The 24,564-nt window shown below is 42.0% G+C and overlaps 1 protein-coding gene across 1 annotated transcript in view; it reads left to right on the plus strand.

Annotated features, from left to right (window-relative positions):
• The window catches only part of SYNPR (synaptoporin), an 85,099-nt gene extending 61,075 nt beyond the window's left edge, over nt 1-24,024 (plus strand). The window contains exons 4-5 of the mRNA XM_089676032.1: nt 952-1,143; nt 18,457-24,024. Of these exons, the coding sequence (XP_089532158.1) occupies nt 952-1,143; nt 18,457-18,762 (498 nt within the window). The 3' untranslated portion in view covers nt 18,763-24,024. The remainder of the gene's footprint in view (nt 1-951; nt 1,144-18,456) is intronic.
• The last annotated feature ends 540 nt before the right edge of the window (nt 24,025-24,564 follow it).

The following is a 24,564-nucleotide window of genomic DNA, read 5'->3' on the forward strand; positions in this document are numbered from 1 at the left end:
CAAAATTTTGTGCAGATCAAAAAATACAATATTCAGAAAGGCATAAAGTCTCTTGTGAAATTTTTCAAAAAATAACACCTCTTCACAGTGCTCCATCACCAAGCTGAGACTTAAAATCTGCTTACCAGACTTTAATGACTTTCAAAAACATAAGAGTCAGAATGCACATCTAATCATAATCCATATGGGCCACCGGTGCTCCTCAGATGTCACTAATAGTGCACTTACAAATGTAAAATAGTAATGCATCGCTGCATCAAATTCCACATGGGACACAGAAAATGGTTGACTTCTGGTTTGCGTGATGACGTCACAGCAAGCTCTTCCGACACATTTCGTCATAGATGACGTCTTCTGGGGCTTGATTTCTTTTTGAAACTTGTAGTAATAAAAGACTTTGGAGCAAATAAACAATAATAAATAGCAAACGGTAAAATATGTATGATGCTGCTGCAGGTTCTGCCACACAGTCCCTTTCACCTCCTATGTATTCAGGTGCAGGCACTGCTCATTCAGCCACATGGAAAAAGTGCAATAGGATTCAAAGGGCTGCACACTCAAAAACTGCATCCTTTTTATTAATATTCTTCGAAATGACATATACAGCAAACATGGACACCATGGGAGCAAGGAAGCACAGTCAACGTGTTTCCTGCTGCTAGCGCTTATTCAGGACATCACAAACTGGACCAATGTAACTATGCATAAAATACCAATGCCTGGAATTCTTCTTTAATTGGGATCTAATAACCAAGCAGAATACTTCTATCTTTTTTTCTAATATAGAACAAAGGATATATGCAAACATCAAATGGCTTGTGCACCATAATACTTTCTCACTGCAAGTTCTAGAAACTTGTTGTTTTGTTGTGTCTTTTTATCAATTATATGGGGTACTATGAGCTTACTGTTGTATATTGGAATAAACCTAACATGCTTATGTTGTCCTAGGATTTTATCGTAACTGTGGTCTTCTCCTTCATGTGGCTGGTGAGCTCGTCGGCCTGGGCTAAAGGACTTTCTGATGTAAAAGTGGCCACAGATCCCGATGAGGTTCTGTTATTGATATCAGCTTGTAAACAGCCATCAAACAAGTGTACGTCAGTGCGGAGTCCTGTCATGTCAAGCCTGAATACTTCAGTGGTAAGTTGGTTTCAGATGACAGGAGGGTGAGGGGGGAAACTGTAAGCATTGTATTACCACCTTGTCATGCCATGGATCATAGAAATGGCTTTTATGACTTTAACCACTAGCCTACAGGGAACTTATACCTCCGTCCTGCCCAGGCCAATTTTCAGCTTTCAGCGCTGTCGGACTTTGAATGACAATTGCGCGGTCATGCAACACTGTACCCATATGAAATTTTTATAATTTTTTTGAGACAGATAGAGCTTTCTTTTGGTGGTATTTAATCACCTCTGGGTTTTTTATTTTTTGCTAAACAAACCAAAAACTACTGAAAATTTTGAAAAAAAAAAGTTTTTCTTAGTTTCTGTTATAAAATTTTACAAACAAGTGATTTTTCTCCTTCACTGATGTGTGCTAATGAGGCTGCTGTGATGGGCACTGATAGGCAGCACTGATGAAACTGATGAGGAGGCACTGGTAAGTGGCACCGATGGGCATTGACAGGCATCACTGATGGGCACTGTAAGGCAGCACTCATATATGGCACTGATAGGCGGCACTGATAGGCGGCACTGACTGACGCTGATAGGCGGCACTGACTAGCACTGTTAGGTGGCACTGACTGGCACTGTTAGGTGACACTGATAGGCAGCACTGACGGGCACTGATAGGCGGCACTGATGCGCACTGATAGGTGGCACTGACTGACACTGATAGGCGGCACTGACTCGCACTGATTGGTGGCACTGATTGGCAGCACTGATAGGTGGTACTGACGGGCATTGATAGGTGGCACTGACTGGCACTGATAGGTGGCACTGAAAGGCAGAGCAGATGGGTACTGATATGTGGCATTGATGTGCACTGGTAAGCACTGATATGTGGCATTGATGTGGCACTGATGGGCACTGGCAGGTGGCATTGATGAGCACTGACAGCTGGCATTGATGGACACTGACAAGTGGTACTGATGGGGCTACACTGATCATCAGTGCCCAGATGATAAGTGTACATGTCCCCTCTGAGGAATGCCGATTACCGGCTCTCCTCTCCTCTGTCAGCGTGACAGCTCGTGAGGAGAGAAATGCCGATAACCGGCATTTCCTTATTTACATGCGGTCAGCTGTGATTGGACACAGCGGATCACATGACAGAGTTGATGTTTTTGGCTCTTTCCATTGATCGGTGATCCGCTGTGTCCAAGGGACACAGCGCACCACCAATTGCCGTGCTGTGCACCCCCAGAGCTGCGCACACGCGGTTAGAGTGGAAGGACATCATGTGACGTCCACCCAGAACAAGAGAACTGCCTTGCACCCGTCATTTCCTTATATGGGGGGGAGGTGGTTAAAGGTCAAGTTAACTCATAATGAAATATAGACAAATATAAAAATGATCAAAACAAGCTTCCTAGTGCCAAATCCTGTAGATATTGAAATGAAAAATAACTGAAGTATGGTAAGGCATTGGATTCTTTGGGCACAGTAAGAGACGACACAGTAAAATATATATAGCCATTTATTGACATAAAAGAATCATATATCCATAATAGGACCCGTATTACAAAAGATACTCTTCAAAAGAGAAAATAAGAACAAAGCACATCAAGTTGAGCACAATGCGCCCCTCATGTACAGTGGGGCAAAAAAGTATTTAGTCAGCCACCAATTGTGCAAGTTCTCCCACTTAAAAAGATGAGAGAGGCCTGTAATTGGCATCATAGGTAGACCTCAACTATGAGAGAAAAAATGGGGAAAAAATCCAGACAATCACATTGGCTGATTTGGAAAGAATTTATTTGCAAATTATGGTGGAAAATAAGTATTTGGTCAATATCAAAAGTTCAACTTTGTTCAATACTTTGTTATATATCCTTTGTTGGCAATGACAAAGGTCAAACGTTTCCTGTAAGTCTTCACAAGGTTGGCACACACTGTTGCTGGTATGTTGGCCCATTCCTCCATGCAGATCTCCTCTAGAGCAGTGATGTTTTGGCGCTGGAACTGGGCAACACGGACTTTCAACTCCCTCCAAAGGTTTTCTATGGGGTTGAGATCTGGAGACTGGCTAGGCCACTCCAGGACCTTGAAATGCTTCTTACGAAGCCACTCCTTCGTTGCCCGGACGGTATGTTTGGGATCATTGTCATGTTGGAAGACCCAGCCACGTTTCATCTTCAATCCCCTTGCTGATGGAAGGAGGTTTGCACTCAAAATCTCACGATACATGGCCCCATTAATTCTGTCCTGTACATGGATCAGTCGTCCTGGTCCCTTTACGGAGAAACAGCCCCAAAGCATGATGTTGCCACCCCCATGCTTCACAGTAGGTGTGGTGTTCTTTGGATGCAACTCAGCATTCTCTCTCCTCCTAACACGACGAGTTGTGTTTCTACCAAACAGTTCTATTTTGGTTTCATCTGACCATATGACATTCTCCCAATCCTCTTCTGGATCATCCAAATGCTCTCTAGCAAACTTCAGATGGGCCTGAACATGTACTGGCTTAAGCAGGGGGACACGTCTGGCACTGCAGGATCTGAGTCCTTGTAGTGTGTTACTGATGGTAGCCTTTGTTACGTTGGTCCCAGCTCTCTGCAGGTCATTCACTAGGTCCCCTCGTGTGGTCCTGGGATTTTTGCTCACCGTTCTTGTGATCATTTTGACCCCACGGGGTGAGATCTTGCGTGGAACCCCAGATCGAGGGAGATTATCAGTGGTCATTTTCTAATTATTGCTCCCACAGTTGATTTGTTCACACCAAGCTGCTTGCCTATTGCAGATTCAATCTTCCCAGCCTGGTGCAGGTCTACAATTTTGTTTCTGGTGTCCTTCGACAGCTTTTTGGTCTTCACCATAGTGGAGTTTGGAGTGTGACTGTTTGAGGCTGTGGACAGGTGTCTTTTATACTGATAACAAGTTCAAACAGGTGCCATTGATACAGGTAATGAGTGCAGGACAGAGGAGCCTCTTAAAGAAGAAGGTACAGGTCTGTGAGAGCCAGAAATCTTGCTTGTTTGTTGGTGACCAAATACTTATTTTCCACCATAATTTGCAAATAAATTCTTTCCAAATCTCATTTTTTCTCTTTTTTCTCATTTTCTCTTTTTTCTCATTTTGTCTCTCATAGTTGAGTTCTACCTATGATGCCAATTACAGGCCTCTCTCATCTTTTTAAGTGGGAGAACTTGCACAATTGGTGGATGACTAAATACTTTTTTGCCCCACTGTATAGTAAAGGATAACCACTCAGAACATAGTGACAACATACATATATTTCAAAATACGGTCAACACATTTCTCCTGTGCATTTGGCTTCTTCAGGACTGTAGTTTGAATATGAGGGAGAGTAATGCTAGTGGAGACAGTAAGTCAATGGCATAGATGTCTGGAGGGCGGACATAGGGGACCAGGGCTGGAGGCGAGCCATCCAGAAAATATATAGATTTTTGGTTTCCAGTACAGACAGAGCAAGCTTATCTCCACAAGAACATAAGGAGGAAAGCGGATGGCTAGGACACTGGTGGGCCTGCATATCTAAACACGAATTCTTCTGCGCTCTAGGACCCAGGCAGGTGGCAAATAGATGGAACCAGAACTAAAAAAACAGCGGCCACCAGTGCTTCAAAGGTTGTACAGCTCCAAACAAGGCTGGGGAAACCCAACCAACACTGCAAAGCGAAATAAAAACGAGAAGCGCACAAACCTTGCGCATTACCTCAGTAAACAGAAATTTATTAAAAAGAAAGGTACTCACAAACAGCGAATAAAATCAGGCATGTAAGTCCTCACAGGGACTTCAGAGATAGAGGGCCAGCGCGAGTCCCATCGTGGGGGTAAGCACTCAGTTCAGCTGACGCGTTTCGAAGGCCAGACCTTCTTCATCAGAGCTCTGATTTTTAATAAATTTCTGTTTACTGAGGTAATGCGCAAGGTTTGTGCGCTTCTCGTTTTTATTTCGCTGGGCCTGCATATCTGACCGGCAAGAGTAAAGTAGTGACCTGATCACATATATAATCTCACCCCAACCAGAATCCCAGATATTCCCATATATTTGAAAAGCCAAATGAAATGGCAGACTAATTGGCCAATGAAACTAGTAATCACCTGAAAAATGTTGCCTTAATATGGCATGCATGCATGACACCGCAGTAGGTCTGCACCTACTAGATCTATATAGGCGTCCCCTGTCAGAAGGAAACAGAACACGCCACGCCACACCGCACCGGATACCCCCACCACACCACACATGGAGGGCCACGGGGAAGCACATCCCAAAGTTATCTGCAAAGATTAGGTTTTGCATAAGAGAACCAGAACTAAGTAGAAGTCAGTAGGAAAAACAAATGTTTTGTTTTTTATACCAAAGAATGAAATAATTTGGCATTTCATTTCTTTCTCGATAGCTAAGTGGGTTAATTTTACTCAACTAGAGCCTGTAGACCCAGACTGAGAGAAGGCAGAAGATGCTTCCACTTGGGTTCTTTCAGGGTTGACAATGGCCCGCAAATTTTTTACTGACAGAACATGGAAAAGTTACTGACAGAGCACAATTTTTACAGACAGCCTGAATCAATTGCAGAACTCCTATTAGAAACTAAAACATATTTAAACAGTATAAACTAAATCTGTAAACACTGATAATGCCCCCAACAGGTAAATGGCCTGGTTTACATGTAAAAAGTCAACACAGCATGACAAATTATCAGCCACCCTGCTGGGATATAGTTGAAAAACTAAAAGAGGATGATTAAACAGAACAGCTCCCTGACCACCTACCTCTAAATGAACAAAGTACCTGCTTAGGTGAGTACATATTGCCATGGCCTCAGTGCTTAGCTACATAGTGCGTTCATTTTCACGCAACATGTGACGTTTCACAGGCAAAGCCACCTGTCAACTGCTTGGCTTGTGGTTATGACACAGTATTTAAATGCAAAATTACCATTTGGCTGGAATGAAAAACACATTCAAGAGGCAGCAGTATCACCTCCTACACTAGCAATGGAGAGCAGGGTTCAGGGGTGTGCTACATACAGAGTGCAGGGTTCAGGTGTGTGCTACGTACAAAGTGCAGGGTTCAGGTATGTGCTACATACAAAGTGCAGGGTTCAAATGTGTGCTACGTACAGAGTGCAGGGTTCAGGTATGTGCTACATACAGAGTGCAGGGTTCAGGTGTGTGCTATGTACAAAGTGCAGGGTTCAGGTGTGTGCTACGTACAGAGTGCAGGGTTCAGGTGTGTGCTACGTACAGAGTGCAGGGTTCAGGTGTGTGCTACGTACAGAGTGCAGGGTTGAGGTGTGTGCTACGTACAGAGTGCAGGGTTCAGGTGTGTACTGCATACAGAGTGCAGTATTCAAGTGTGTACTATGTACAAAGTGCAGGGTTCAGGTGTGTGCTACGTACAGAGATCAGGGTTCAGGTGTGTGCTACGTACAGAGTGCAGGGTTCAGGTGTGTACTGCATACAGAGTGCAGTGTTCAAGTGTGTGCTACATGCAAAGTGCAGGTTTTAGGGGTGTGCTTCATACTGGATTCCAAATACCAATCTATGCAGAGAGGTGGCAGGCAGAGCACAGTTGAGATTACTCCCCACCTGGAACTAGAGGAGCAGGACTAGCATATGTGGTCGCATGCTACTTCCGCCACCTGCTCCAGCCTGCTTCTATTTAAAAATAATGCCAACAAACTCTGCCTTAGTAAGTGGTTCTGCATCAAGATGTCAAGGGGTTCTTTCTTACACTTGCCATGCCAACACTGACCTGCCTGACAAAAAGGACTGGCTTTTACTGACATACAATTTTTCTAACATACATTTACTGACAGCTGTAAAAAATCACAGATTTGCACCCCTGGGTGCTCTCTTCCAGGGGGTTGCAGCAGTTTCTGCATTACCCTGACTGCCTCGTGAATTTGTAGCACTGAGCAGCCAGACTGACATCCTAGTCCTACAGATTTCATTGGAAAAGTGGCACCCTCATCTTGGCTACCAGGAAATGTTATACTGACACTGCTGGAGGCATACATCCTTTGGAGTAGGTTTTGCCAACTTTGAATTAAAGATGGACCTCTGCTTTAAGACCCTATTTATCTGCCAGTTATGGGGCAAGTGACATTGCTTTGGACTTTGATTGCAATTAATGAACCCATGTATGGGAAGTAGGAACTCCCCTGCCATAACTGTTAGAAATGGAAAATAAAGGAGGTCATGTGGTGACCAAATATATCATCATACGCTTGGTTGGAGTTGGTCTTTAAGCATTGCAAAAGGAAGACAAAGTAGATCAGTGGTTTTTAGTGCTGTCATCTTAGTGTTGTGTCTGGCATAAGCCTGGTTGCTTGTAGAACTGCTTCTTCAAGCATAGAACAAGGTAAGTATTGCTGTGGGCTAATCTTGTGTTAAGAATTAGGTTAAATTGGTGTTAGGGGTAGGGGGTTTCATTTATGGTGTATCTATGGTATGCCCATGCAAGGCAGAGCAATGGGTTTACTTTTAAATGAGCACATGACTCACTCCCTTTCATTCCATAATGTTGAGGCTTGATAATTGGCTGCTCCGGCATGTAGCGTGTAATAGGATGTAAGTACCCTTTATGGTGTAGTCCCACTTAGGGGTGCTAGGGTACCCTCCTGTCAATTACCCATGCTCACTGGGGGGGGGGGGTATAAAGTTTTTTCTGAGAGGGGTCAGGAAGAGAACTACTGTCAAAAACATAAAAGGCCCATGTTCTTGGGAAAGATGACTACCCTGTTTCCCCGAAAATAAGACAATTTTTGCTCCCAAAGATGCGCTAGGTCTTATTTTCAGGGGATGTCTTGTTTTTCCATGAAGAAGAATACGGTACACATTTATTGTTAAATGAAAATAAAGGAAATTACCATTTTAGTAACCCCTTTTGATCCTCCTGTGTCATTTTGATTGTCCCCTCTGATCCTCATGTGTCATTTTGATTGCCCCCTCTGATCCTCCTGTGTCATTTTGATTGCCCCCTCTGATCCTCCTGTGTCATTTTGATTGCCCCCTCTGATCCTCCTGTGTAATTCTGATTGCCCCCTCTGATCCTCCTGTGTCATTTTAAGTGATCCCCCTCCCCCCACCCCTGTGCCACTGAACAACTTCACCAGACATCCCCCCCACCCCTTTATCAGACATTTCCCCCCTGGGGCCTGCCTGGGGACTGTCACTGGGCTGGCTGGGGCCTGGACCTGGGCTGGAGCAGGGTCTGCCACTGACTGAGAACCTTCAGTCATCATGAGGGCGGTGTCACCAGAGACAGACCAGCACTCACCACCTTCACCGCGTCCCGTCCGCTCTGATCCTCCTGTTCTTCTACACGCATCTCTCTCCCGCTCACTCCGACCTCTGCTCCGCCTCCACACTGCAGTGACATCACTGGTTGCTAGACACCAGTCGGGGCGGCCCTAGCAACCAGTTTACGGTAAATTAATTTTCATTACGAGACAGAGCTATAGGGGGGCCTTATTTTCGGGGGGATGCCTTATATTTCACCCAGAAGGAAACCTGTAAGTAGGTCTTATTTTCGGAGGATGTCTTATTTTCGGGGAAACACGGTAGCTCATGCACTACTACTGCAAAACTACTACTATTGCTGAATTGCTTTCTTCCCTGGTAGAAAGGTCAAAATTACCCAAGTTGGGAATGGATGCCTTATGAGCTACATATGGGTATTGTGACTCACCTACTGCTACTGACAATGCTCTCTGAGGAGTAAGATAAATCTGATGTTCCCTGAACTTTGCTATTGGAATTGTTGTGCCCAGTGTAGTTAATGATGTTGTATACATGGCTGCTATGAGAAGCCATTGCAGATGTACACAATCAGCAAGTTGGAAAGGAAACATTCGCTGCAGCCAAGTATGCTGGACTAGTTTCCCATTATTTATAAGAAGGCAATGATATAGCCATTACCTGGGTGAAGAAGGTGTTGAAGGGTAATATGGGGAATGGGTAGTTGGCCTGTACAAGGTGGGCACCGTGTCGGAGCTAAGTGCTTGGTTTCCCATTAACTGAAACTGACCACTCAAATCTCCAGCTTCCCACTGGTTTCGGTGTAGATTTGGGTGGTTGTACAGTGCCTGGAGCTAAAGAATAGAGGAGCCTCTCAAGATAAGGGGTTCCCCTAACAGAATGGAACTGGGAAGTAGTGTGCTGCAAACACAACCTGAGTTCCTGACCCTCCTATAACTGGAGTATCTGTAAGTTGCCTTTCAACTTCCAAGCCTTAGACAAACCTGTGAAAAAGGGTTGGTAACAAGCACACAAAAGCAGAGCGAAAATCTTCAGGGCTGCCTATGCTCATGGTCATGACTTTAATCATATTGGCCAACTAGTAGGTAAATATTACACTCTTATGTTCTGGTCTTGGCAAAACAAGGATTAGTTAGAAGGAAGAAGAAAAATCCTCTGTAAGCCACGCTGGGACTACCATTAAGAATGTTGTGCAAAAACCCCCTTAAACCCCACCATTGAGCAACTTTGAGACCTACCTATAAAGCCCAGTGGAAGCAGCACAGTGATGAGCTCATCTCTCTGCTTTCTCTGACTATAAGCATGCATTTTGTCAGTATATGAACTGATTGGCTCCTTGTGCTGCTTCTCCCTCTCACACTGTAGCCCTGCTGCACAGGGGCTGCAAGAGGCTGTTGCCAGGTCAAATTCAGGTTCAAATACAAAATATTATATGTTTAGTTGGAAGCACAGAGTAAATACAGTAGTGCTGCACGTTTATACCGCACAATACATACAACTCCCAACCTATCATTTTATACTGATCTGTCTGTGTTTTTTGATCGCACAGATGACTACAGCAGCAGCAAGCGTCTAAATGTTAGACATGCACAGAAGATGAATATTGCAATTGACATGAGATAAATATTACATTGGTAGAAAGTATATTGGCTTTCTTTCCCCATTCCATGAGCTCTGGCTAGCATTTGCTGCTGAATTTCTCTTCTCTTGTCTTTAAGGTGGAAATAAACTGAATCTAAGCACCCTAAACTGAAAACACTGTTTAATCCATTTTTAATATCCAAACCAAACTCACCCATTCATCTGTGTCTCCATGATTTACTGGAATGAGAAATTATGCTGGAAAACATTCCCCTAGCATTTCTAGCCATGGCCATCTTGAGTAAGGGCAGATGATTCAAGTAGTGAATCCATCTGCCATTAGCTCAGGCATGCAGACAAGAAGGCTCAGAAAGTCTCTCTTCCAAATGCAAGAAAAAAAACGTCTGTGAAGACTCCAAGGATATATGGTGTAGGACAGAAACTAGGAAGCAATTGAAGAAATGTATAGAAAAGTTTAACCCCTGCACTGGGCTTTATGCCGTAGGGCTGCTCATTTGCGTACCTGTCTTTGTGCTGCAGCTTCCAGCACAGAGACCGCTGTCTCACTGAGAGTCCTGGGTCCTGTACTGACGATCGGGACCCGGAACCCCCGATTTCAGGTCATCTACTTGCTGTATAGCCTCTGATTGGTTATCACAGTGATCAGTCACTGTGAAGCCTGCCTCCGTGTTTTCTCTCTCTAAATGGAGGAGAGAGAAACATTGTATCTCTCTCTGTCCTCTGGTATTAAAAAAATACCTAGATCAAAGTTTGATGTAGATCACTGCCAGGGCTTGTGCTTGGGTCAAGGTCAGGGTCTAGGGTCAGGGTCAGTATTTTTTTTTAATATTTAAATTAGTATCAGTGTCAGGAATAAAAAAAAGCAAAATGTGTGCTATTGTTTCTGGGCCGTAGTATGGGTACAAACAACAACTACTTACTATTTTTGGGCCAGTTTTCCTTTTCTAATAAAAAAAAAATTAGAAGATATCCATTACCATTTACCACCAAATGAAAGCCCAATTTGTCCTGAAAAAAAACAAGGTATAATTCACCTGGATGTACAAAGTAGATGTGATGATACTGTATGTGCGGTTTTGCTAACACATGTCAAAGTTGCAAAATTGTGCTTAGGCGTTAAGATTTGTTTTACCCTTAGGCATGAAGGGGTTAAGCAAGTAAGAATAATATACCTTCCTATCTATTTACTAATACTAGCAGCATAAGGAATAAAAATAGCTAATTGAAAGAGTTTAGTGCTTTTTAGTGCTGCTTTATTACACCAACACTGGTATTTCTGTACCATGCTATCCATTGCAGGCAAACACACTGTATTTTCAACCAGTATTAGGGATGTCTCTAACTTAACATTGACATAGACATGCACTGCAGATCGGAACTGCAGTGCATTTTGAACGCGGTGCAGGAAACATGCACAGAATGCTGGTTTCTCGCATTGTATTCTGGTGAGAATGGGCCCTTAGGGTCCTACATGTGCCAGGACATGCCTCGAATGCACATCACCTGTGTTCCCGGTATACATCTCTGAATGCATATTACCCTAAATCTAGGTACCACTTGGTCCAGTCGCAACATATTTCAGCCTGCCATAGACTTTGACAGGCATAAGCCCTGGTTCACATATATGCGGCCATGCAGGCCGCGTTTTGCGCGGGCACGAGAGCCCATTCATTTGGATGGACTCCAGTGCCCCGTGACACGCAGCCTCGGTTCCCAGTACGGATTTTCCAGTGCGGGCGGCGTGCCATTAGAACTAATGGCACCTGCCCACAGATCCGCATTTCTCTGTGCAGGTGGTGCGGCCCGCACAGATGTGAACCTAGCCTAGGGTTGACTGCTCACAAAAACTTTTTAGATGTTTGCCAGGAATTTATTTACTGAGAAAGAAGAACTTGGAGTGCCATTCTAAGTTAGAGAGGAGATTTCTCCCTTGGTCATTAGGAATGGGGGTGCCAGCGTCCAGATGCACGCCTACAAGAATTGCAAGCGTATCATACAGAGAACAATGCCAGTCTGTATAAGGCAGAATTAAGGAGCTGCTTCAGCCTATGCTTCTCCACAAACCATGCCCTCCTGACGTGTTTCGTCCTGATGGTCAGAGTGAAATCCTTCAGAGGCATGGTTTGTGGAGAAGCATAGGCTGGGGTCGCTCCTTATTTCTATCTTATACGGTCCGGCTGGGAGAGGGGAGCCCTCTCTATATGGTCAGTTTATTTACTGAGTCCCGAACATCATTACTACCAGGGGCGGACTGACAACTCATGGGGCCCCTGGGCAATAGGGGATCATGGGGCCCCTTTGTCTTTGCCCAAACTCAAAAAATCCTATGAAAAAGGTACCAGGGGCATCTCATGGGGCCCCCTACTGACCCCGGGCCCTCGGGCAGTGTCCGAGTTTCCAAATGGTCAGTCCACCCCTGGTTACTACACAAATATTTCAGCACCTTTAAACAAGGTGCTAATATTTTACCCAGATATAGGAACATTTTACACTTCTGGAGATGCTGAATTGGGTTAGGCACAATAAATCAGGCGGTGTCAAGGTTAACTAATTATAATCCCCCCTAGAACACATACAGTCTAGAAATTTAATCTAAAAAGCATTTAAGATTACATTTTCCTGTGACACTCAATAATTTGAATATAAATGCCAGGCATGTGACAGATGTACCAGGGAGATGAATAATAGATGAGGGAGTCACTCACATCTTCATTCATCACCAAATTCAATTTGAACTTGAAAGGTGACACTATACACCATCTCCGCAGGACGGCACAAAGCCGTTAAACGCTTTATTTTATTGGGGTGTTCTCTGGCGGAGATAAAACATTCTCTCTCCATAGGAGTGCCGATCCCAGGTATTCTCTGTGTAAGATTATTATTATTATTTATTGAAGGGTCATTAGGAACATCTCCTCTGAGCTTAAAATCATTAGTGGAAGAATGAATTGCCTTTATTGTCAACCAATCAGATTCCATTTTTTTTCTCAAAGAGCCATACAAAAAAAAAGTCACCAAATGTACCATTTTTATAAAGCTGTTCAATGATTTAGAACGGACAGAAAAAGGTCAGCTGGTTCTTTATAATGTAATATAATGTTGTACATATACAGTATATTGTACTATATTAATTTATAATATGATAAAATAGTTGACAGAAATTGAAGGTTCCTTAAGTTGTTACAATTCTTAGTTGGATATTGTTGATCCAGAAAAAAAGCAAAATAAAAAAAACTACATTACTGCTGACAGTTTATCCTCCCAGAGGGAAAAATGTTCCTTAACTCCGTCAACAGCAGTCAGAATAATTCCCATTAGTGAGCTGATGCATTCTTCTAATTAAAGCTGGAAATACTGTTAGTTGTAAAAGAAAGGATTCCAGTCCAATTTAAAGGATCTCTGCCACAAACCAAGCCCAACATTTGATGAGCAGAGGTTACCTTTAAGGTATATGTGAACCCTCACTTTGTAAATAGAAATGAAAGGCAAAACATTTGTGTATAGAAATAAAAAAAAAATATACATACCTTTTTTCCCCTTTTTTATAAGTGATTACATACACTCTGTTCTCAGCTGCATAGAGAGGTGGGGGAGGAGAAACAGCAGCATACTTGTCTTCCCAGTGAATGGCTGTGCAGGAAAGGGGCGTGTCAGCAGAAATCTAATCATTGGAGGAGAGCAGGCTAAGTTCACAGCACTGCCAGCAAACTAACTATGGTATGCTCTAATGTCTACTGTGGTCAGTTTTTAATAGGAAAGCTGAAGGACTGATAGGAACACCAGATATTTCACACAAAGGAAACAATACAAAGAGAACGGGATACCTTTTCCTACAAGTACATGGTACAGCAGGCACATACAACGGCTTATTTACTGTAAGGCTAACAAGGCGTTTGCCCAGGGTGGCAATTTTCAGCAACGGGGGGGCGGGTCCGCCTGATGGCCCGGGGACCTGGTGAGGCTGTGAGGCTTTTCCATAGAATCCGAGGAGGCTGCTCGCTACTGGAGGGTGTAAGCTTCCCGCACAAGGAAGGAAGACACTGGGCTTAGCTCCAGAGAGGTTATGGTTAGTGCTTGACTAACTCTCTCTGCGGGCGGGGGCCAGGGGAGAGGGTTTGTTTGGCAGAGAGTGGTGGTGGCAAGTTCAGGGAAGGGGGGGGTTGAGGGTGCTGGTGATGGTGGGGGGTGCCCAATTTTAGTGGCGGGGACCAAGGGGTGGGGTGGGGGTTGTGCTGATGGTGATGGTGGAGCCCAATTTTAGTGGTGGTGGGAGCCAGAGGTGCTGGTGGTGGTAGGGGGTGCCCAATTTTAGTGTTGCCTAGGGCAATACAAGAGCTAAATACACCACTGGGCACATATCAGGAACTTGAAATGTTGGGTTGACATATTCTTTAGGGCCTTGCTGACATGGGCAGCAAACGGGCAGTAATAACAGGTGGTTTATCCATTTTTTCTGACCACCTACCTACAATCTTGCATGGTCTGAGCATGCTCAGGTTTACACACATTGTCACAGCTGCATTGCAGTGCAGTAAATTTTATACAACACGGTGCATCTGGCAGCTGGTGTTGCTTTCCAAGCGTGTCAATTGAAGTTGCTGGGACCCTGCTGCAACAGTTTGCCAATGTGTGAACGAAGCCTTAATATAAACTGCAGGATTAGGCCCCCTGCACACGGCATGAAAAAATGGGGCACTTAGTAGTTTTTTATTATATACGGATCTGACACGGCTGCATTGTTGTATATATGACAATGCACACAGCTGCGTAAAAATCTATAATGCACCGATGCATTCAGATCTGTAAAAAAATATATGTTTTTACATTTGAGTGAAATAATTTACACACATATGCATGTATACACAAGTATATACAGGCAGATACACATAAATTGTAATGCTGGCAGCTAGAAGAGGATGAATAGATATTTTACGTATGTCCATATGCACGCTTACATGCCTGTACATATCAGGTGTAAGGTCTTCACTGAACATAACTTGTGTTTTTTACTCAGGATCTTTCTGCAAGCAAGGTCCTACATATAAAACATCAGTCGAATTTAGGTCGTGTGCTAGAGACATTAGGGTTGATTTACTAAAACTGGAGAGTGTAAAATCTGGTGCAGCTCTGCACTGAAACCAATCAGCCCCCAGTTTTTTTTTTTGTGAAAGCTTAATTCAACAAGCTGAATTTAGAAGCTGATTGGCTACCATGCACAGCTGCACCAAATTTTGCACTTTCCAGTTTTAGTAAATCTCCCCCTATTGTGTTTCAGATGTAAGGTATAGCACATTATGGTTTCTACTCTATGGCCAAAGGTTTGTGGAAACTTGATCATCACACATACTATATGACCAAAAGTATGTAGACATTCCTCTAATTTATTGAGTTCCGGGGTTTCCAGTGAATGGTAGAGGTAATGCTACAACATACAATTGTATGATTTTGACTTTGTGACAACAGTTTGGGGAAGGCCCTTTTCTGTTTCAGCATGACTGTGCCGCGGTGTACCAAATCAGCCCCATAAGGACACAGTTTGGTGAGGAGGAGGAGGAACACCTATGGAATGAATTGGAAAAAAATGTTGCTGAAAACCACCCCAGAAAAGTGGGTGCTGTTATAACCACATAGGCCATGGTTTTGGAATGAGATGTTTAAAAAGCTCATGTAAGTTACGATGGTCAGGTGTCCACAAACACCTGCCCATACAGTCTATCAGTCACTACTTTTGCTGTCCAATAGAGGTTTACTTTAAAAGGAATCTGTCATGTGCCCTTTCATACATAAAAAAAAATAGGTTGCAAGGGTACTGTGGGTTAGATAAGGTGGCAGTATAGCAGAAGCTACCTGATTTGAGACTTTGGCTGTGTAAGTTAAGTTGCAGACTGACCCATTTAATATACTTTTCAGTGAGTCTTCTACCTGAGGATGTGACCAGCTTAAGCAACATGCTTCACATCAAAGAAGCAAAAGAGAGACTGGAAAATGTGTTACGCAGGCTACCTAGCTCTACCTGCTAGTGAAAAAAGCAGAATGCTAAATATTAATATGTAATATATCATAATTACTGGGCTAAAAATAAAAGAAAACATCTTTCTAAAAATAACATAAAATAGTGCAGCGCTGAAATAGTGACAATATGACAAAAAATTGTCCACTAAAAGTCTTGTTCATATGAACGTATCCAGTGTCAGATGTGAATTCAGAATTGGTGATCCGTGTGGAAATGGCTGGAAAACGCACTCACCAGAAGTAAGACACATAAACGCAGTGTGCATTTAAAGCTCATGGGTCATCAATCCAGAGGGAAGTAAAGCTGGTCCGGTTACAGGAATGGTGGGTCCCTCCTCCGCAAATGCAGCAACAGATCTTCCTTCTCACGATTAGAAGTAGAATTCCAAGATCCAGGTTCTGCAAGCAAAAGCTGATGGAGGTGAGTATTCCCAGCTGTTACATGTCCATTCAGAAGATCTCAGCAATGTCAGGATAAAGATACTGACCCAACACATATTCACACTGTCCTAAAACCAGAATCTTTCAACCAGCCTTCTCCAAAAATGTGCTTCTTCTCTTCAACATGCCCCAGTACAAGACAGGCAGCTTGTCATTTGGAAGAGGGTGTCTTCCAAATGACAAGCTGCCTGTCTTGTACTGGGGCATGTTGAAGAGAAGAAGCACATTTTTGGAGAAGGCTGGTTGAAAGATTCTGGTTTTAGGACAGTGTGAATATGTGTTGGGTCAGTATCTTTATCCTGACATTGCTGAGATCTTCTGAATGGACATGTAACAGCTGGGAATACTCACCTCCATCAGCTTTTGCTTGCAGAACCTGGATCTTGGAATTCTACTTCTAATCGTGAGAAGGAAGATCTGTTGCTGCATTTGCGGAGGAGGGACCCACCATTCCTGTAACCGGACCAGCTTTACTTCCCTCTGGATTGATGACCCATGAGCTTTAAATGCACACTGCGTTTATGTGTCTTACTTCTGGTGAGTGCGTTTTCCAGCCATTTCCACACGGATCACCAATTCTGAATTCACATCTGACACTGGATACGTTCATATGAACAAGACTTTTAGTGGACAATTTTTTGTCATATTGTCACTATTTCAGCGCTGCACTATTTTATGTTATTGCTTTTAAGTTTTATCGGTTGCTTAGAGTGCTCAGCCGCTATCAGGATTAGCGCTCACTGCTGTTGTTTTCTTATTTATCTTTCTAAAAATGTTCTTTTTTGTACTCCTGACAGTAAATAGAAAATAATATACAATGCCAGTATAAATACATTCCCAAATTTCAATTGGGAGTAAGTCATGGTGGAGTGATCACATATTTGGATAAAGAAGAAAAAAAATGCAAAGCGCATGGAGCACTTTGTGAATTGGACTTTCTTAGACTTATTTTTTAGTTATGAATTGGAGTACTTTACACTTGCACAGAGCACTTTAATTGGATTTATGTATGAATTGCATTATTTTTGCACTGAGTATTTTTTTAGATATTAGATTTATTGAAGTTGTATTCATGGATTATATAATTGTTCACATGTATAGAGCTGCAGAGTGAATCTAGTATTACTGTGATTCATAAGATATAACAATACCCTGTCAGAAATGTTATCATTTTTTTATTTTTGGACTGTATGAGATAGATTTCAAACATATCAGAGAAATGCCTTCATTTTAGGTTAACTTTCCCATCAGAGACTCTCTTTTTTTCTCAACTGAAACTGCTGAGGGTCTGTAAACAAGCTTGCTTGCAGAACAAATCCTATGGACAATGGTGTTGCTGTTATCTACATACCTGAAGTGTAAAAGAATCTTTTCTTATTGTTTTCCAAATGGTATCTGTTTGACAAACTTGAAACCTAGTAAACACAGGCCAATATCCTATGGCAAGATACATAGAGTGTAAGGATAAAAAGTTAAATAAAACCCCTGGTCTAGGTTTATGAGAACTTCATAAATCACAAACATGGGATTGTGGACAGGAAAAACTTTATTTCTATGTGTGCTTGTATGTGACATATTATAGTAAATATTAATTTATTTCCGATAGCCCAGTCCATACTGATACAGATCGTGTTTATGTTTTTAAAAATAATTAATTAGGTCAGTTAAATTATTTTTATATTTGGAGGCACTTTTAGCTGACTAAATGAATTGCCCGGGCATCCCCTGGCATAACAACCAATATACATTCCACAAAACTTGCAAAAAATTCACTAGGGGACATCAGCTTGTCATTAGGAAGATTTTCAACAAACCTCATTGTATCTTTTATTTCTTTACAATAGTAAAAAAATACAGGCAATGTTTTCAAAAAGTATGAGATGCTTTGAAATATTAATCATGGTTCTGAATTTCTAGTTTAAATCACCCTTATATGTGTATACATTGTCTTCCCTTACATGTGTATACATTGCCTTATACAGTTTCATTTTTTTACTTTCAGGTGTTTGGATTCCTGAATTTTATTCTGTGGGCTGGAAACATATGGTTTGTCTTCAAGGAGACAGGCTGGCATGCTTCTGGGAATAGATATCCCCAAGAACCAGTTGAGAAACAGTCTGGTAGCCAATCTTTAAACCAGGGTGGATACAATCAAGACCCCTATGGACCAACTCCACCATTCAATCAACCACAAGGAGGCTTTGGCCAGCAGCCAAACTTTGGACAGCCCGGTGGACTTGGACAACAAAACTATAACCAGTCACGGTATAACCAAACCGGCCCAACATCTTTTGCCAACCAGATTTAATGTGTTCCTCTATGCTGACCACAGACACCTTGACAAGGTCTAATTCCGGGAGGAATGATACAGTGTTTTTCAAATTCAGTGCGGTTTCTTGAACCTGCCACAGTACAGATGGTGGATCATGGTATTCTAGTACGTATAGGAAACGGTGAAGATCATTAATGTAGAAAATACCAGTTCATTGTGTTTTACCTAGACACCCTAATATGTGACAAAAAATGCTAATTTTATTGTGCTATTATTAGTACCGTTTCCCTGGACTCCTGCATGCTACATTATTCTCAGAAGTTGCGTGTTTGATGTTACTCCTCTTTTGCCTGCATTTTTTTTTTGCATGATTCTGTACAGTATGATTGGACACTGTTACTATTGCTCCATACTATAACTTTTTAACAGTTACATGAAACAGATGCTGTACTGTAACCATATATGCCGTATCATTGTGCAGAGTTGAACTATTCGTTGTAGTTTTGGGTATTTCTATATGCGAAACTCACAATGTTTTTCACCCAGCGTAAATGGGGACCTGTGTATATGGAACTACTTACCTTGGGACATTAAGAGCCTTTCCAGACTCAAATTTTAGTCCACCGCATTGAAATTTGTGCATGTGAACCCAATAACACCCATGTCAATATGGATCTTTTTCTGGTAGGTTAGGAACACTTGTGAAGTCTTTGTACTTTTACCAATCTTTCAGAAGCAGACATCAGCATCGCCCAATGTATATCTGATGAGTTGTGATTTCCACTGTATGTGTGAATCGAGGACCAAGTTACTGTGGTATATGTTTACAGTCTATGGTATACTGTAGCTAATCTCCAGGGAATATAAATATATATATATTAATATATGTATACGTTAAGAGCACAAAAAATATTTATGTGTTAAACTAAAGCACAAAAAAGTGCTAAGCAGAGGAGGAAGAAGACAAGCCAATGTTCTTGTAACAAGAATTGAAATTGAAACACCACACCACTGCTACGAGGTTCAGATACAACTTTATTCCATTGAAAGTAAGGGGTGCAATCCAAAAACGTAGTCAACGTGTTTCAAGGGTCCAAGCACCCCCTTCATCAGGGCTTGACTGGCAACAATGTGAACAAACCAGAAGTGGACTGGACCTACAATTATATTTTTTCCAGCGTGAATTACAAGCACAGACCTTATCAGCAGCTTGTTTGGCAGCACAATGTTCTTGGCAGAGTGTGCGGCCTATTTTTGAGGGCTAGGATTCAGATATTAAATAGGCCCTTGGAATTAGGGATTTTGATATTTGTGGCTGTGGACAGGCCCAGGTATATTACTGTTACCTAAGGAGGACATACCATTGGTGCAAACTGCATCTGCGTGAGGAAACCCTAGGAGATAGGGGTCCATTTATAACAGATGTGGGCCAGGTGGGTGCTGGGTTCTGAGTGGTGCTCTGTCTGATCCCAGCTGCATGTTAGATCATGAGAGTTCGGGGAATCAAAAAGGATGCTCTTTGCCTGCATGTGTGTATCTATCTAAACAGAATAAATAAGTGTTTGCACTTGAGCAATAATTGAATGGGAGTCCCAAAAAAAATTCTTTATTCACAGGGGGCCTTTGACAGCTATGAGTGCCACTGCTGGCATCTGTACACTATGATATGTTAAAGCTGGCCTTTTCTTAAAACTGACATTAAACATGAATCTGGAAGCCACATATCAACATTACCAAATAACAATTAAATTAATATACTAAATAGATAAATTTCTTTTGTACATGAGTAGAAAAACTGCTGTTCCAGAGCTCACACAATTCAAATAAAGTCAAGGTAGATATCAAATGGTCTCTGGTTACTCTGGTTAGATGTTTCATGTCAAATGGTCTATTGTGTTCAGCCCGACAGACCTATTCTGATAGACTTGCATAGGTAAGAGAAATAGACTTGCAGGGGATCAGAAAGGCACAATACTGTGCAGCACTGATAAGAAGGATGCACGATTTCCTGTTTAATAAAACAGTGTACCAGATAGAGGCTACATATTGCCTTCAAAATATATATAAAATTATTGAGGTATATAAGTGTGTCATAAAGTTATTTTCAACTTAACCAAGGCATGCTGACACTGCAGAATTTGGCCAGGGCCGCTAGGCATCACTGACCTTTAGTTGTGAAAGAGTCAGGGGCAAAATGTAATACTATAGGGGAGAGTCTTCATCTGATTACCAAAGCCATAACCTACATGACCCTTCCAAAGACCTAGAACTTAACACAGGGCATTCTTACCAAGGCCTGTATTTACAATAATTGTGGACCTGAAGATGGCATGTGCTATGTTAGGTTCCTTTTTATTAGTGAATGTCTATGAAAGGAAGCAAAACAGCACCGAAAGCAAGAAAAAAGGCCACAGAGCTGTAGGTCAGAGTGTTTGTTCTAAGTACAAAACAAGACATTTATTTCCCTATATGACTGTCAAGGTGCTTCAAGAGCCTTCAAATTTATTTCAGGTACTTATATGGCGCTGTCAATTTACGCAGCGCTTTACATACATATATTGTACATTCACATCAGTCCCTAACCCTCAAGGGGTGTACAGTCTAAGGTCCCTAACTTACATTCATACATATACATACTAGGGCCAATTTAGACAGGAGCCAATTAACCTCCCAGCATGTCTTTGGAGTGTGGGAGGAAACCAGAGTACCTGGAGGAAACCCACACAGGCACTTGGAAAACATGCAAACTCCAGGCAAATGCCCCTTTCATCAGGGCTAGAACAACAATAAGGGCTAAAAAATGATTGTTTCATTTACTGGTAATATGGATTGTTGTTTTAGTCCTGATGAAGGGGGCATTTACAAGCCCATTAAATGTGTTGGCCTACATTAAATGATGTGATTTATTGTCCATGTATTTTTCCTTTATTGAAAACTCAGCAAAAAGTGTAACATGCCCAATGAGCTTGAACATTAAGTGTCCTTATTGGCAGCTATTGTGAGATAGTGATAGGCTGATTTATTATACACAGAACAAGAATGGTTAAATTTGGTGTGAGGTGGACTAAACCTATGCGCACTTCAAACATCTTGTGAAAAAGAAGCTCAATTTTTATATTCCTCTGCACACGATTAGATGTTTGAGTGCAAACAGGTACACTTGTCCTCCACACTGTGGTAAATCAGACCCAGGTTCACTTCATTAAGTCTTATCCCATATCACCTGACAAGCCCCAACATATTAATATTAATATTAGGATACTAATTAACAACCGGGTAATAAATGGCCATCCCACTTACACTCAGGCCCAATATCTCATAGCCCATTGGACAATTGAACCCTTCTTTATTCCCTGTGGTTACAATTTCAACTGAAAAGGATTGTCCTATGGCTTCCAAATGTCCCTGCTTTGGTACCAAATCCCTGCATCCCTTTCTTCTCTAATGTCCCTCTAATACAGCTTTTCTCACGTTTTTACCCCAGAGGAACTTTTGAAATATTTTTAAGGCCTCTGGAAACCCTTAAAAAAGGACAATTTATTGGAAGTCAGTGGGGAAAATGCCCCATACAGTAATGGTCAGAATGCCACCCGTACAGGCAGTTAAAAAGCTCATGCTTTTGGCTCTGCTAAGTGGCACTGACTCAGGAACTATGCCGGCACCATCAGATGGACCTCTGCTCAAGGAATCCCTAGCAACCTCTGGAGGAAGCCTAGAGTTCCATGGAACCTTCATTGAGAATGGTTGCTCTATTGGATCTCATATAAACATCAGTATAGGTGAAATAAATAATCAGTGGGTTTGGAGCTGAACCCCAGGCAAACAGCTAAATGGAGATAAATACATACATGGAAGCTGTTTTAATTTGTATTTCTTGTGATTTACACAGCTCTTCCACACAGCACAGACCTGATTTTTCTCTGCAGCAGATAAGTAACACTGTAAGGTCTTGTCCTTACCCCAGCCTGTGACTGGCCACTAAAAGAGAAGCAGCAGACTGATGAGCTCATCTTTTTCACTCTGCTCTTTCCACCTAGCAGCATGTTCCTTGTTAGCACGTTGAGAAAGTGCCGTGCTAACTGTTGGTGATACATAAATCCGGTATAATGATAATAATTAATACTGAAGCACAGCTGACCAGTTCCTTGTGCTGCGTCTTCTCTCTGTGTACAGGGAAGTGCAAGAAACTGAAACCAAGTCTATTTCAGGTACTTACTCTCCTTTCTTTAAAAACTACATTTCATGATGTATTAACACCCAGCATGATTCAACCCATCCTGTGGACCAAACCCGTCATGGACATTACCCTGGCCTGGGTTCAAAGCACTTCAGGACAGCACAGTTCTCACATCATTATACGAGAGCCACACTGTCCAGGAGTAAAGACCACCCAACCACCATTAGAGGAACCCGCAACATCACCAAAAGACTGCAGGATTTAAGGTATGCATAAAATGAGATTTAAAAAAACATGTGTGGAAAATCCCTAAAGGAGATGGGAGGGTGAGGGGCTTAGTAAACATGGATTTGGGCTTTAAAACAATCTTTTTCTGCATATGAATTCTCATTAACTAGGGTTGTAGTAGTGGAGTGTGCTTTGCCTACATGTAATTTGAACTAAAAGTTATGTACCTCTAACCCTTCTGAGAAGGTTAGGAGGTATGTTCTTGCAGCTGCACCTAATATAATTAATAGGCTGCATTCTCACAACTTTATAGCCAGCTTCCAAAATGGCTGTCTCCGCTGGTTTAGCTTCTTCATCTTTTGAACTGTGCTCTCATTAAACATTAGCTGTCTTTTTTACTGTAAGCTAGTGCAAGACAACCTTATTGCCGCATCTCAGTTTTTTAGTGTCTAGATCACCGAATAATGAATTTGCCATGTCCAGAGACCACGTGAGGTATTTATACAGAAATAAAGAGGTTCTGTTATATTTTCATCAACAATATGGTTTTTAATCTGGCCTTATGGCAACTGGCTGCCAATGATCTGGTGGTCCATGTTTCTGGTTTTTGATCTTTTTAAACAAAAATGAAAACATATCAATAATGAAGAATTTATAAATAGGTAATGAAACTACTAGTCCTTAATACTAACCCAGGGCATCATAGATGATGTGATCTGCCTAGTCCATTGATTTGTTGTACATTTTGCTGTACTTTTGACTGAATCCAAGCACAAATGGTGTAGTTACTATTAAATGCATATTATGTAAACAATGTATTGATCTAAGTGGACAATCTATATTGTAATTGCATTTTGACCCAAATAAAGTTGTTGCATAAAATGTACACAAAAGGTTTGCTTGGTCTGTTTATTTAAGAAGACCTAGGCTGTGGAAGCTCTGCTCATAAAAAGACACGCAGTGGGAAAAGCTCCTAGACACCTTTATTCTCTATGGTCTCTGTACAGCTGATCTCCTTACCATTATTGACTTACCATATCTTGTTCTGTACTGTGCCTCTGTGTGGAGGTGCCTTTGATTCTTCATGTTAGGTCTGAACCCCACTGACTGGTGGGGTAATATTCAAGAAGAAGCAGGATAGGTGTGAAAAGCACAGATCCACAAAATGCAGGTCCTCAGGTACAGCTTCCCCTCCAGCAAGGAGAACAGTGAGCAACACAGTAATGACATCAACCAAACCTCACTGTAAACTTCATGACACTAGCAGTTTTAACAATGCACATATACAGCTATAAGACGGAAAACACAGAAGGATCTACACACATGAAGCGCACTGCTATTTGTCATGAGGAATTTCATGCAAAAGGTATATATTTCAGAATACAATTACCATTTCTAGAGGTTCCCTATGACATAGAAAATCTTACAAGTGG

The sequence above is a fragment of the Staurois parvus genome, unplaced genomic scaffold, assembly GCF_062004578.1.
Source record: "Staurois parvus isolate SC_StPar_1 unplaced genomic scaffold, SC_StPar_1.0 ptg000162l, whole genome shotgun sequence".
Classification (NCBI taxonomy): Eukaryota; Metazoa; Chordata; class Amphibia; order Anura; family Ranidae; genus Staurois; species Staurois parvus.